Source organism: Pseudophryne corroboree, chromosome 8, assembly GCF_028390025.1.
Source record: "Pseudophryne corroboree isolate aPseCor3 chromosome 8, aPseCor3.hap2, whole genome shotgun sequence".
Taxonomy (NCBI): domain Eukaryota; kingdom Metazoa; phylum Chordata; class Amphibia; order Anura; family Myobatrachidae; genus Pseudophryne; species Pseudophryne corroboree.
This window is the reverse complement of record NC_086451.1, coordinates 284634903-284650217: the sequence shown is the minus strand read 5'-3', so window position 1 is coordinate 284650217 and position 15315 is coordinate 284634903. Positions and strand designations below refer to the sequence as shown.

The following is a 15315-nucleotide window of genomic DNA, read 5'->3' as shown; positions in this document are numbered from 1 at the left end:
TGGAGTTCCCCCGATAAGAAACTAGTGATTTCTAAGAGGTTACTGATGGCGTACCCTTTCCCGCCAACGGGCAGGTTACGTTGGGAAACATCCCCTAGGGTGGACAAGGCGCTCACACGCTTATCAAAAAAGGTGGCACTACCGTCTCAGGATACGAACGCCCTAAAGGAGCCTGCGGATATAAAGCAGGAAGCTATCCTGAAGTCTGTGTATGCACACTCGGGTACTATACTGAGACCTGCTATTGCTTCAGCATGGATGTGTAGTGCTGCAGCAGCATGGTCTGATACCCTGTCAGACAACATTGATTCCCTCGACAGGGATACTATTTTGCTAACCATCGAACATATAAAAGACGTCGTCTTATATATGCGGGATGCACAGAGGGACATTTGCCTGCTGGCATCTAGAATTAATGCAATGTCCATTTCTGCCAGGAGAGTATTATGGACTCGGCAGTGGACAGGTGATGCTGATTCTAAAAGACACATGGAGGTTTTGCCTTATAAGGGTGAGGAATTGTTTGGGGACGGTCTCTCGGACCTCGTATCCACAGCAACAGCTGGGAAGTCAACTTTTTTACCTCAGGTTCCCTCACAGCCTAAGAAAGCACCGTATTATCATGTACAGTCCTTTCGGCCTCAGAAAGGCAAGCGGGTCAGAGGCGCATCCTGTCTGCCCAGTGGCAGGGGTAGAGGAAAGAAGCTGCACCAGGCAGCCAGTTCCCAGGAACAAAAATCCTCCCCCGCTTCCTCTAAGTCCACCGCATGACGCTGGGGCTCCACAGGCGGAGCCTGGTGCGGTGGGGGCGCGTCTCCGAAACTTCAGCAACCAGTGGGTTCGCTCACAGGTGGATCTCTGGGCTGTACAAATAGTATCTCAGGGATACAAGCTGGAGTTAGAGGCGACTCCCCCTCGCCGTTACCTCAAATCAGCCTTGCCAGCTGCTCCCAGGGAAAGGGAGGTAGTACTGGCGGCAATTCACAAGCTGTACCTCCAGCAGGTGATAATCAACGTTCCCCTCCTTCAACAGGGACGGGGTTACTATTCCACAATGTTTGTGGTACCGAAACCAGACGGTTCGGTGAGACCCATTCTGAATTTAAAATCCTTGAACACTTATATAAGGAAGTTCAAGTTCAAAATGGAATCGCTCAGGGCGGTTATTGCAAGCCTGGAAGAAGGGGATTTTATGGTGTTGCTGGACATCAAGGATGCTTACTTGCATGTCCCCATTTACCCACCTCACCAGGAGTACCTCAGGTTTGTGGTACAGGATTGTCATTACCAATTCCAGACGTTGCCGTTTGGTCTGTCCACAGCACCGAGAGTATTTACCAAGGTAATGGCCGAAATGATGATACTCCTTCGGAAGAAGGGAGTTATAATTATCCCGTACTTGGACGATCTCCTTATAAAGGCGAGGTCCAGAGAGCAGTTGTTAGTCAGCTTAGCACTCTCTCGGGAAGTGTTGCAACAGCACGGCTGGATTCGGAATATCCCAAAGTCGCAGCTGATTCCTGCGACGCGTCTGCTTTTCCTGGGCATGATTCTGGACACAGAACAGAAGAAGGTGTTTCTCCCGGTGGAGAAGGCCCAGGAATTGTCATCTCTGGTCAGGGACCTCCTGAAACCAAAACAGGTGTCGGTGCATCACTGCACGCGAGTCCTGGGAAAGATGGTGGCTTCTTACGAAGCAATTCCCTTCGGCAGGTTCCATGCAAGGATCTTTCAGTGGGATCTGTTGGACAAATGGTCCGGATCGCATCTTCAGATGCATCGGTTGATCACCCTGTCCCCAAGGGCCAGGGTGTCTCTGCTGTGGTGGCTGAAGAGTGCTCATCTTCTCGAGGGCCGCAGTTTCGGCATACAGGACTGGGTCCTGGTGACCACGGATGCAAGCCTCCGAGGATGGGGGGCAGTCACTCAGGGAAGGAACTTCCAAGGACAGTGGTCAAGTCAGGAGACTGCACTACACATAAATATACTGGAACTAAGGGCCATTTACAACGCCCTGAGTCAAGCAGAGCCCCTGCTTCAAAACCAACCAGTGCTGATTCAATCAGACAACATCACGGCGGTCACCCATGTAAACCGCCAGGGCGGCACAAGAAGCAGGATGGCGATGGCAGAAGCCACAAGGATTCTTCGATGGGCGGAGAATCACGTGCTAGCACTGTCAGCAGTGTTCATTCCGGGAGTGGACAACTGGGAAGCAGATTTCCTCAGCAGGCACGACCTCCACCAGGGAGAGTGGGGACTTCATCCAGAAGTCTTCACGCAGATTGTAAACCGTTGGGAACGGCCACAGGTGGACATGATGGCGTCCTGCCTCAACAAAAAGCCAAAAAAATATTGCGCCAGGTCAAGGGACCCTCAGGCGATAGCTGTGGACGCACTAGTGACACCGTGGGTGTACCAGTCGGTTTATGTGTTCCCTCCTCTACCTCTCATACCCAAGGTACTGGGGATAGTAAGAAAAAGAGGAGTAAGAACTATACTCATCGTTCCGGATTGGCCAAGAAGAACTTGGTACCCAGAACTACAAGAAATGATCTCAGAGGACCCATGGCCTCTGCCTCTCAGACAGGACCTGTTACAGCAGGGGCCCTGTCTGTTCCAAGACTTACCGCGGCTGCGTTTGACGGCATGGCGGTTGAACGCCGGATCCTAACGGAAAAGGGCATTCCAGATGAAGTGATTCCTACGCTGATAAAAGCTAGGAAGGATGTGACAGCAAATCATTATCACCGCATATGGCGGAAATATGTTGCTTGGTGTGAGGCCAGGAAGGCCCCAACAGAGGAATTCCAGCTGGGGCGATTTCTGCACTTCCTACAGTCAGGAGTGACTATGGGCCTAAAATTGGGGTCCATAAAGGTCCAGATTTCGGCCCTATCTATTTTCTTTCAAAAAGAACTGGCTTCACTGCCTGAAGTTCAGACGTTTGTTAAGGGAGTGCTGCATATTCAGCCCCCTTTTGTGCCTCCAGTGGCACCTTGGGATCTTAACGTTGTGTTGGATTTCCTGAAATTCCACTGGTTTGAGCCACTTAAGACCGTGGAGCTGAAATATCTCACGTGGAAAGTGGTCATGCTATTGGCCTTAGCTTCGGCTAGGCGTGTGTCAGAATTGGCGGCTTTGTCATGTAAAAGCCCTTATCTGATATTCCATATGAACAGGGCAGAATTGAGGACTCCCTAAGGTGGTATCAGCGTTTCATTTGAACCAACCTATTGTGGTGCCTGCGGCTACTCGGGACTTGGAGGACTCCAAGTTACTGGATGTAGTCAGGGCTTTGAAAATCTATGTAGCCTGGACGGCTGGAGTCAGGAAAACTGACTCGCTATTTATCCTGCATGCACCCAACAAGCTGGGTGCTCCTGCTTCAAAGCAAACTATTGCGCGCTGGATCTGTAACACGATTCAGCAAGCTCACTCTGCGGCAGGGTTACCGCATCCTAAATCGATAAAAGCCCATTCCACAAGGAAGGTGGGCTCTTCTTGGGCGGCTGCCCGAGGGGTCTCGGCTTTACAGCTTTGCCGAGCTGCTACTTGGTCGGGTTCAAACACATTTGCTAAGTTCTACAAGTTTGATACCCTGGCTGAGGAGGACCTTGCCTTTGCTCATTCGGTGCTGCAGAGTCATCCGCACTCTCCCGCCCGTTTGGGAACTTTGGTATAATCCCCACGGTCCTTACGGAGTTCCCAGCATCCACTAGGACGTCAGAGAAAATAAGAATTTACTCACCGGTAATTCTATTTCTCGTAGTCCGTAGTGGATGCTGGGCGCCCGTCCCAAGTGCGGACTCTCTGCAATACATGTATATAGTTATTGCTTAACTAAAGGGTTATTGTTATGAGCCATCTGTTACTGAGGCTCAGTTGTTGTTCATACTGTTAACTGGGTATGGTTATCACAAGTTGTACAGTGTGATTGGTGTGGCTGGTATGAGTCTTACCCTGGATTCCAAATTCTTTCTTTGTTGTGTCAGCTCTTCCGGGCACAGTTTCCTTAACTGAGGTCTGGAGGAGGGGCATAGAGGGAGGAGCCAGTGCACATCAGATAGTACCTAATCTTTCTTTTAGAGTGCCCAGTCTCCTGCGGAGCCCGTCTATTCCCCATGGTCCTACGGAGTTCCCAGCATCCACTACGGACTACGAGAAATAGATTTACCGGTGAGTAAATTCTTATTATTCACACATCTCATGCAACATGAAAATACATAACAAAAACATGTACCTGTATTTTTATAATTAACAGTTTAGTATAAGTTATATGTGAAAATAGTTTTGTTTATTAAGTGTGAAACCCAAAATAAAAGATACACCTATGTGGTAATTCTAATAAAGTATTTGTCAGAAAATCCGACTAATCAGCAAATTGGTAAAGACAAATAGGTAAATATATAAGTTTCAAAGATGTATTAAAAAAGAAAATGGAGACTATTTACAAACAAGGATTGTGTTGTCAGATACTGGGGCTGATAGGGAGCACACGCAAAGTGAAACCAACAAAAAACCACTACGCTAGGTGACTGTATCTCAAATGTGTATGTAAAATATACAAATATAGAAGTATTGTTAATATAAATGCACGTCCGCTATCTAGTAAGGAGACACAGAGGCTCAATACAATTTTGCAGAAACATAAAACATTACAAATAAATCGATACAATGGGGTAAATGTATGAAGCAGTGTTAACAGTGGAGTAGTGAGCCAGTGGAGAAGTTGCCCATGGCTAGTAATCAGCATTGAAGTAACATTTATAATTTGCATACTGTAAAATTGTGCAGAGCAGCTGATTGGTTGCCATGGGCAACTTCTCCACTGGCTCACTTCTCCACTCTTATCACTGCTTCATGCATTTACCTCAAAATATCTGCAGTTATACTTTCACTTTCATAGGCTCTACAGTCATAAGTGAAACATCAAAATGAAGTTCAGAGTGGCTGAATGCCGCTGTGGAAACCAGATATACTAACTAACCTATGCTAATTCCAGATACCATTCAGCTAATGCAAGGGTCCGTGCAGCTACTGTTCTGCCAACTGTTTTTATGCCACCTGCGCAACTGTCACCATAAGAGTCGCCACGTGCACCAGCCCCATGCTAGGTGCAAGAGATCCACCAGAAATAGGCTTCCCTGTCAGAGTCGCACCTAGCTTTAGATAAACGCCCTTCACACTCACACAAGGTAGGGCGATTCCATTGCAGCCACCCTGTTCCTGCCCCATCAAACAGAATTTAATAGAAAGTCAGATCCGGCCAAGTTCCATGTGACTCAGAATAGGCCGGATATACACAAAGAGGATGTAGTTGGCACACAAAGATGCATTCATTTGCATAAGTGCAAGCGTTGTGTGCAGAAACTTGCCATTTGCATCTGTGCACATGGATCCGCCTGACTCTAAACAAGCCCTGTGTTGTCCCTCATCTTCGATGGTTTTAGATCTGTGAATGCGCAGAAGCCGCACTCAGGACTCTCATATAACCAAACACATACTTGAAAGAAAATCTGTCAGCTCCCATCTAAATGATAAAGAATAATGGACCTTATATGCCTTAACCTATTAATTGTTTTAATTTCCTATCATAATGATATTATTTGGAAATTGTTATTCAACTAGGGTTAGAATATAGCACTTACCAATGGCATTTAACTGAACTAAATATGCTTAAATGAAGTTGAAATTCTATATAACCAATATACAGTAGGTGCTATGAAACTACCATAGTGAAGACTCATTTATTACCAGAGACCTCAGCAGTAATATTATCATGCCGGAAGACCATTAGCTCCTTTGGCTAGTCCTCACTACACTGTTAGCGCTACCACATGAGAACATTTGGAGTTCTGCATTCTCTTGTGTTACCACTGGTCACATACAGATGTGTCCTCATACTGTACATCAGGGGCTAGAATTACTAAACCTTCTAAAGCAGAGAAGAGGTCATGTTGCCTATAGCAAACAATCAGAGTCTAGCTATCCTTTCACTGTTGTATTCTAGAAAATGATAGACGGAACCTGATTGGTTGCTATGGGCAACACCACAATTACACTGTTTTTAGAAGGTTTAGTAAATAATAAGAATTTACTTACCGATAATTCTATTTCTCATAGTCCGTAGTGGATGCTGGGACTCCGTCAGGACCATGGGGAATAGCGGGCTCCGCAGGAGACAGGGCACATCTAAAAAAGCTTTTAGGTCACATGGTGCGTACTGGCTCCTCCCCCTATGACCCTCCTCCAAGCCTCAGTTAGGTACTGTGCCCGGACGAGCGTACACAATAAGGAAGGATCTTGAATCCCGGGTAAGACTCATACCAGCCACACCAATCACACCGTACAACTTGTGATCTGAACCCAGTTAACAGTATGATAACACAAACGAAGTAGCCTCTGAACAGATGGCTCACAACAACAGTAATAACCCGATTTTTGTAACAATAACTATGTACAAGCATTGCAGACAATCCGCACTTGGGATGGGCGCCCAGCATCCACTACGGACTATGAGAAATAGAATTATCGGTAAGTAAATTCTTATTTTCTCTAACGTCCTAGTGGATGCTGGGACTCCGTCAGGACCATGGGGATTATACCAAAGCTCCCAAACGGGCGGGAGAGTGCGGATGACTCTGCAGCACCGAATGAGAGAACTCCAGGTCCTCTTTAGCCAGAGTATCAAATTTGTAAAATTTTACAAACGTGTTCTCCCCTGACCACGTAGCTGCTCGGCAAAGTTGTAATGCCGAGACTCCTCGGGCAGCCGCCCAGGATGAGCCCACTTTCCTTGTGGAATGGGCCTTTACAGATTTAGGCTGTGGCAGGCCTGCCACAGAATGTGCAAGTTGGATTGTACTACATATCCAACGTGCAATCGTCTGTTTAGACGCAGGAGCACCCAACTTGTTGGGTGCATACAATGTAAACAACGAGTCAGATTTTCTGACTCCAGCTGTCCTTGAATTTTTTAATGCTCTGACAACGTCCAGTAACTTGGAGTCCTCCAAGTCGCTAGTAGCCGCAGGCACCACAATAGGCTGGTTCAAGTGAAATGCCGAAACCACCTTAGGGAGAAATTGAGGACGTGTCCTCAATTCTGCCCTGTCCGAATGGAATATCAGATATGGGCTTTTGTATGACAAAGCTGCCAACTCCGAAACTCTCCTGGCTGAAGCCAGGGCCAACAGCATGGTTACCTTCCATGTAAGGTATTTTAAATCTACCGATTTTAAAGGCTCAAACCAATGAGATTTGAGAAAATTTAGAACCACGTTCAAATCCCACGGTGCCACTGGAGGCACTATTGGGGGTTGTATATGTAGTACACCTTTGACAAAAGTTTGTACTTCAGGCACTGACGCCAATTCCTTCTGGAAGAAAATTGATAAGGCCGAAATTTGAACTTTAATGGACCCCAATTTGAGGCCCATAGACAATCCTGCTTGCAGGAAATGTAAGAATCGACCCAATTGAAATTCTTCCGTTGGAGCCTTCTTGGCCTCACACCACGCAACATATTTTCTCCAAATGCGGTGATAATGTTGTGCGGTCACTTCTTTCCTGGCTTTAATTAAAGTAGGAATAACTTCCTCAGGAATGACCTTCTCTTTTAGAATCCGGCGTTCAACCGCCATGCCGTCAAACGCAGCCGCGGTAAGTCTTGGAACATACAAGGTCCCTGCTGAAGCAGATCCCTTCTTAGAGGTAGAGGCCACGGATCCTCCGTGAGCATCTCTTGAAGTTCCGGATACCAAGTTCTTCTTGGCCAGTCCGGAGCTACCAGTATTGTTCTTACTCCTCTTCTCCGTATAATTCTCAGTACCTTTGGTATGAGAGGCAGAGGAGGGAACACATACACTGACTGGTACACCCACGGTGTTACCAGAGCGTCCACAGCTATTGCCTGAGGGTCTCTTGACCTGGCGCAATACCTGTCCAATTTTTTGTTGAGGCGAGACGCCATCATGTCCACCTTTGGTTTTTCCCAACGGTTCACAATCATGTGGAAAACTTCTGGATGAAGTCCCCACTCTCCCGGGTGAAGGTCGTGTCTGCTGAGGAAATCTGCTTCCCAGTTGTCCACTCCCGGGATGAACACTGCTGACAGTGCTACGACATGATTCTCCGCCCAGCGCAGAATCCTTGCAGCTTCTGCCATTGCACTCCTGCTTCTCGTGCCGCCTTGTCGGTTTACGTGGGCGACTGCCGTGATGTTGTCGGACTGGATCAACACCGGCTGACCCTGAAGCAGCGATTTTGCCAGGCTTAGAGCATTGTAGATCGCTCTTAGCTCCAGTATATTTATGTGAAGAGACGTCTCCAGGTTTGACCACACGCCCTGGAAGTTTCTTCCCTTTGTGACTGCTCCCCAACCTCGTAGGCTGGCATCCGTAGTCACCAGGACCCAGTCCTGTATGCCGAATCTGCGGCCCACTAACAGATGGGCAGTCTGCAACCACCACAGGAGAGACAACCTTGTTCTCGGTGACAGTGTTATCCGCTGATGCATGTGCAGATGCGATCCGGACCATTTGTCCAGCAGATCCCACTGAAATGTTCGTGCATGGAATCTGCCGAATGGAATCGCTTCGTACGAAGCCACCATCTTTCCCAGGACTCTTGTGCATTGATGTACTGACACAGTTCCTGGTTTTAGGAGGTTCTTGACAAGTTCGGATAACTCCCTTGCTTTCTCTTCCGGGAGAAATACCTTTTTCTGAACCGTGTCCAGAATCATGCCCAGGAACAGCAGATGTGTTGTCGGGGTCAATTGAGATTTTGGAAGATTTAGAATCCACCCGTGTTGCTGAAGCACTACTTGTGTTAGCGCTACACCGACTTCCAGCTGTTCTCTGGACTTTGCCCTTATCAGGAGATCGTCCAAGTAAGGGATAATTAATACGCCTTTTCTTCGTAGAAGAACCATCATTTCGGTCATTACCTTGGTAAAGACCCGAGGGGCCGTGGACAACCCAAACGGCAGCGTTTGAAACTGATAATGACAGTCTTGTATCACGAACCTGAGATACCCTTGGTGTGAGGGGTAAATCGGGACATGTAGATAAGCATCTTTTATGTCCAAGGACACCATGAAGTCTCCTTCTTCCAGATTCGCTATCACTGCTCTGAGTGACTCCATCTTGAACTTGAATTTCTTTATGTACAGGTTCAAGGATTTCAGATTTAGAATAGGCCTTACCGAACCGTCCGGTTTCGGTACCACAAATAGTGTGGAATAATACCCCTTTCCCTGTTGTAGGAGGGGTACCTTGACTATCACCTGCTGAGAATACAGCTTGTGAATGGCTTCCAAAACCGACGTCCTTTCTGAGGGAGACGTTGGTAAAGCAGACTTTAGGAACCGGCGAGGGGGAGACCTTTCGAACTCCAGCATGTAACCCTGAGATACTATCTGCAGGACCCACGGGTCCACTTGTGAGTGAACCCCTTGATTGCTGAAAATCTTGAGTCGACCCCCCACCGTTCCTGAGTCCGCTTGTAAAGCCCCAGCGTCATGCTGATGGCTTTGTAGAAGCCGGGGCGGGCTTCTGTTCCTGGGCAGGGGCTGCTTGCTGCCCTTTCTTACCCTTTCCTCTGCCTCGCGGCAGATAAGACTGTCCTTTTGGTCGCTTTTTATAGGAGCGAAAGGACTGCGGCTGAAAAGACGGTGTCTTTTTCTGTTGGGAGGGGGTCTGAGGTAAAAAAGTGGATTTGCCGGCAGTTGCCGTGGCCACCAGGTCCGAAAGACCGACCCCAAACAATTCCTCTCCTTTATATGGCAATACTTCCATATGCCTCTTGGAATCCGCATCACCTGACCACTGTCGCGTCCATAAACTTCTTCTGGCAGATATGGACATCGCGCTTACTCTTGATGCTAGAGTACAAACATCCCTCTGAGCATCTCGCATATAAAGGAAAGCATCCTTTAATTGCTCTAGAGTCAATAAAATACTGTCCCTATCCAGGGTATCAATATTTTCAGTCAGAGAATCCAACCACACTACCCCAGCACTGCACATCCAGGCTGAGGCTATTGCCGGTCGCAGTATAACACCAGTATGTGTGTATATACTCTTCAGTGTAGTTTCCAGCCTCCTATCTGCTGGATCCTTGAGGGCGGCCGTATCAGGAGACGGCAACGCCACTTGCTTTGATAAACGTGTGAGCGCCTTATCCACCCTAGGGGGTGTTTCCCAGCGCGCCCTAACCTCTGGTGGGAAAGGGTATAATGCCAATAACTTCTTGGAAATTAGCAGTTTTCTATCGGGGTTAACCCACGCTTCATCACACACGTCATTCAATTCCTCTGATTCTGGAAAAAATACAGGTAGTTTTTTCACCCCCACATAATACCCCTTTTTGAGGTACCAGCAGTATCAGAGATCTGCAAAGCCTCCTTCATTGCCGTGATCATATAACGTGTGGCCCTATTGGAAAATACGTTTGTTTCTTCACCGTCGACACTAGATTCATCTGTGTCGGTACCCGTGTCGACTGACTGAGGTAAAGGACGTTTTACAGCCCCTGACGGTGTCTGAGACGCCTGAACCGGTACTAACTGGTTTGCCGGGCGTCTTATTTCGTCAACTGACTTTTGTAATGTGCTGACATTATCACGTAATTCCATAACTAAAGCCATCCATTCCGGTGTCGACTCCCTAGGGGGTGACATTACCATCATCGGCAATTGCTCTGCCTCCACACCAACATCGTCCTCATACATGTCGACACACACGTACCGACACACAGCAGCCACACAGGGAATGCTCTAATCGAAGACAGGACCCCCTAGCCCTTTGGGGAGACAGAGGGAGAGTTTGCCAGCACACACCAAAAGCGCTATAAATGTATATAAACAACCCTAGAAGGTGTTGTTTACTATATATGCGCTCTTAATATATAAATATCGCCAATTTATGCCCCCCTTCTCTTTGTTACCCTGTTTCTGTAGTGCAGTGCAGGGGAGAGACCTGGGAGCCTTCCTCACCAGCGGAGCTGAGCAGGAAAATGGCGCTGAGTGCTGAGGAGAATAAGCTCCGCCCCTTTTTCGGCGGGCTTTTCCCCGGTTTTTAAGAAACTGGCCTGGGTTAAAATACATACATATAGCCTTAATGGCTATATGTGATGTATTTATTTTGCCACTAAAGGTAATTATATTGCTGCCCAGGGCGCCCCCAGCAGCGCCCTGCACCCTCCGTGACTGAGTCAGTGAGCCGTGTGACAACAATGGCGCACAGCTGCCGTGCTGTGCGCTACCTTCAAGAAGACTGAGGAGTCTTCTGCCGCCTGCTTTCCGGACCTCCGTTCTGCCGTCTCTTCAGCGTCTGTAAGGGGGATCGGCGGCGCGGCTCCGGGACGAACCCCAGGCTGACCTGTGTTCCGACTCCCTCTGGAGCTAAGTGTCCAGTAGCCTAAGACTCCAATCCATCCTGCACGCAGGTGAGTTGGAAATCTCTCCCCTAAGTCCCTCGATGCAGTGATCCTGTTGCCAGCAGGAATCACTGAGATTGAAACCTAAAAAAAAACTTTTCTAAACAGCTCTTTAGGAGAGCCACCTAGATTGCACCCTCTCGGACGGGCACAAAAACCTAACTGAGGCTTGGAGGAGGGTCATAGGGGGAGGAGCCAGTACGCACCATGTGACCTAAAAGCTTTTTTAGATGTGCCCTGTCTCCTGCGGAGCCCGCTATTCCCCATGGTCCTGACGGAGTCCCAGCATCCACTAGGACGTTAGAGAAATAGCCTCTAATCTCAATACGTCATGCGACATAAGACTTTTTCAGTAAATTTGCATCTTACGTTCACCGTAGACACAAAGAAACACCACTCCAGAGAACCAGGCTGCAACTTTAGCCACACATGAAATAGTTATAAATATGTCAGTCGCAGAGGAAGCACAACGGAATTTAGTGTAAAAAAAAAAAAAAAAGCGGTGGCATCATAGCACTTCATATACAGATTCAGACTCAGTTTCACACCAATTTGCAGTCTCGTGAAGCAGTTTTGATGCATATCATTGAAGCTAAGATGCATGTACGAGGAATAAAGATGCAGAAGCTGGGGTGCACAGGACCTGGCACACCGAGAAGGGCCTTTTGGTGCGACTGTGGCAATAGCAAGTGAGGACTCATCTGTATTGTGCCTTACTATAGCTACACTTACTGTACATATAAGATGATTATTAGATAGGAGAAGACAGTTCTTATAAGATAGTATCCTGCAGTTGCATGTGATACTACTGTACTTGTAGCTAAAGCCTTAATGTTACAGAGGAGCGCTCATACTTTAGCTGCTCTATTAGAACTCTACAGTTCAGCATATTATCAATTGGTATATTAAGATTTTATGTATAGATTTTATTTGCGGCTCCCTTTTAAATGTGCTTTTGCATGAAAAAATCAAAATGAGTGTTTGATTTGCAAGAAAGCTTTTGAGGAATATATTCATAGAAATTATATATTTTGTTTAAACGTTTTGTTTTGTTTTATAGGGATTTACAAATTGGAACAAACGAGACTTCAACCAGTTTATCAAAGCTAATGAGAAATATGGCCGTGATGATATTGATAACATTGCGCGAGAGGTAGAAGGAAAGACACCGGAAGAGGTCATTGAATACTCAGGTTTGTTACTATCTACGTTAAGTCATGCACAGGTTTATATTTTAGCTTTACTACTGCTAGCAACAGTATTTACTGCATCAAGGAATCTATTGCACTAAGATCTCTTAGATGTGATTATAAGGATAAACTTTTCTTCCAGTAATCATTCATACAGTATCAACCTCAGCAGATACTTCATAATCCAAAAATCACAGAAGGACTATGAAAGGGTTTCTCCACTGTACCCTGATTTCTGTATTTAGCAGCAATAATCCTAAAGAGATTTCAAAATGAGGCATCACATTTTGGGAGAAAATAGGATTTTAATTACCTACCGGTAAATACTTTTCTCGTAGTCAGAAATTGATAGTGTGCGCTGGCTCCTCCCTCTATGCCCCTCCTACCAGACTCAGTCTAGGAAAGTGTTCCCGAGGAGACGGACATATTTTGAGAAAAGGATAGATAAGGAAAGTGGTGAGATTACGAACCAGCACACACAAAACAAGAGGCTAACCAAACTTGAAACATGAATAGCAACAGCTGAACAAACCAGAATACTTAGACAAGTAACAGTGCAGGAAGAACAAAGCACCGGGCGGGCGCCAAGTATCCCCTACGGACTACGAGAAAAGGATTTACCGGTAGGTAATTAAAATACTATTTTCTCTTACGTCCTAGGGGATACTGGGAATCCATTTAGTACCATGGGGAAGTACCAAAGCTCCCAAATAGGGTGGGAGAGTGCTGAGGTTCCTGCAGAACAGATTGAATAAACTGAAGGTCCTCGGAGGCCAAAGTATCGAACTTGTAAAATTTAGCAAATGTCTTCGAACCAGACCAAGTAGCTGCTCGGCAGAGCTGTAAAGCCGAAACACCCTGGGCAGCCACCCAAGAAGAACCCTCTGACCTAGTAGAGTGGGCCTGAACAGATTTTGGAACCGGCAAGCCTGCCGTGGAATAAGCATGCTGGATAGTGAGCCTGATCCAACGACCAGTTGACTGCTTTGAAGCAGGACACCCAATTTTATTGGGATCATAGAGAACGAACAGTGAGTCCAATTTCCTGTGATGAACTGTTCTCTTTACATACACCTCACAACATCCAAAGACTTTGAAGTAGCAAAGGTGTCCATAACAACCGGAACCACAATAGGTTGGTTGATGTGAAATGCAGACACCACCTTAGGAAGAAATTGCTAACGAGTTCTGAGTTCAGCTCTGTCCTCATGGAAAATTAGGTAGGGGCTCTTGTAAGACAACACCTCCAACACGTCTTGCTGAAGCCAAGGCCAACAGTGTGACGGTCTTCCACGTAAGGTAATTTACATCAACCTCCTGTAATGGTTCAAACCAGTCCGATTGGAGGAACTGCAGCACCAATCTGAGATCCCAAGGTGCAGTGGGAGGCATGAAAGGAGGTTGGATGTGCTGAACACCTTTCAAGAACGTCTGGACCTCAGGGAGAGAAGCCAATTGTTTCTGAAAGAAAATAGACAAGGCCAAAATCTGTACTTTTATGGAACCTAGACGTAGGCCCACATCCACTCTCGACTGCAGAAAAAGTAGGAAATGTCCCAAATGAAATTCCACCGCAGAATATTGTCTGCTCCCACACAAAGAGACATATTTCTTCCAAATACGGTGGTAATGGCTTGGATCATAGTCGGGATGACCTTGTCAGGAATCCCTCTCCTGGCTAGACTCAGCCGTTCAACTTCCATGCCATTAAACGTGGCCGCGGTAAGTCTTGATAGACAAACTGGCCATGTTGCAGAAGATCCTCGCAAAGAGGTAGAGGCCACGGATCTTCGAGCAGCATCTTGAGAAGATCCGCATACCAGGCCCTTCGTGGCCTGTCCAGGGCAATGAGGATTGCTTGAACCTTTTCCCCTTTTTATTCTTTTTAGAATTCTTGGGATCAGCGGAAGTGGAGGAAACACGTACACCAGCTGGTAAACCCACGAAGTTGTCAGAGCGTCTACCGCCACTGCTTGTGGGTCCCTCGACCTGGAACAATACCGCCTGAGCTTCTTCTTGAGTCGAGATGCCAACATGTGGATATCCCTACTGATATGTCAACCACCGGAACACCTCCGGGTGAAGGCCCCACTCCCCGGGTGCAGGTCGTGTCTGCTGAGGAAGTCTGCTTCCCAGTTGTCTACTCCTGGAATGAAGACCGCTGACAACGCCACAGCGTGTTTTTCCGCCCAGATGAGAATTCTTGACACCTCTGACATTGCGGCTCTGCTTTTCGTTTTGCCCTGTCAGTTTATTTACGTCACTGCCGTCACATTGTCCCACTGGCCTGATTCTGAAGAAGAGATGAGGCCTGCAGAAGGGCGTTGTATATATAGCCCTGAGTACCAGGATTTTTATTGGAAGGACGACTTCCTGGTTTGACCATCTTCCCTGAAACTGCACCCCCTGGGGGACTGCGCCCCAACCTCTGAGGTTTGCGTCTGTGGTTAGTAGAATCCAATTCTGTATCCCGAACCTCCGACCCTCGACTAGGTGAGAAGTCCGTAGCCACCACAGGAGGGAGATCCTGGCTTTTGGGCGACAGACGGATCCTCTGGTGCATGTAAAGATGCGATCCGGACCATTTGTCCAACAGATCCAGCTGGAAGGGCCCCGCATGAAACCTTCCATACTGAATCGCCTCGAAAGAGGCCACCATTTTCCCCAGAAGGCGAATGCA

General features: G+C 47.2%; 1 protein-coding gene across 3 annotated transcripts in view; it reads left to right on the top strand.

Annotated features, from left to right (window-relative positions):
* Window positions 1-15315, top strand: part of SMARCA1 (SWI/SNF related, matrix associated, actin dependent regulator of chromatin, subfamily a, member 1) — a 504496-nt gene that overhangs the window by 426579 nt on the left and 62602 nt on the right. For all 3 annotated transcript variants that reach the window (XM_063937258.1, XM_063937260.1, XM_063937259.1), the window contains one exon: window positions 12506-12638. In XM_063937258.1, the coding sequence (XP_063793328.1) occupies window positions 12506-12638 (133 nt within the window). The remainder of the gene's footprint in view (window positions 1-12505; window positions 12639-15315) is intronic.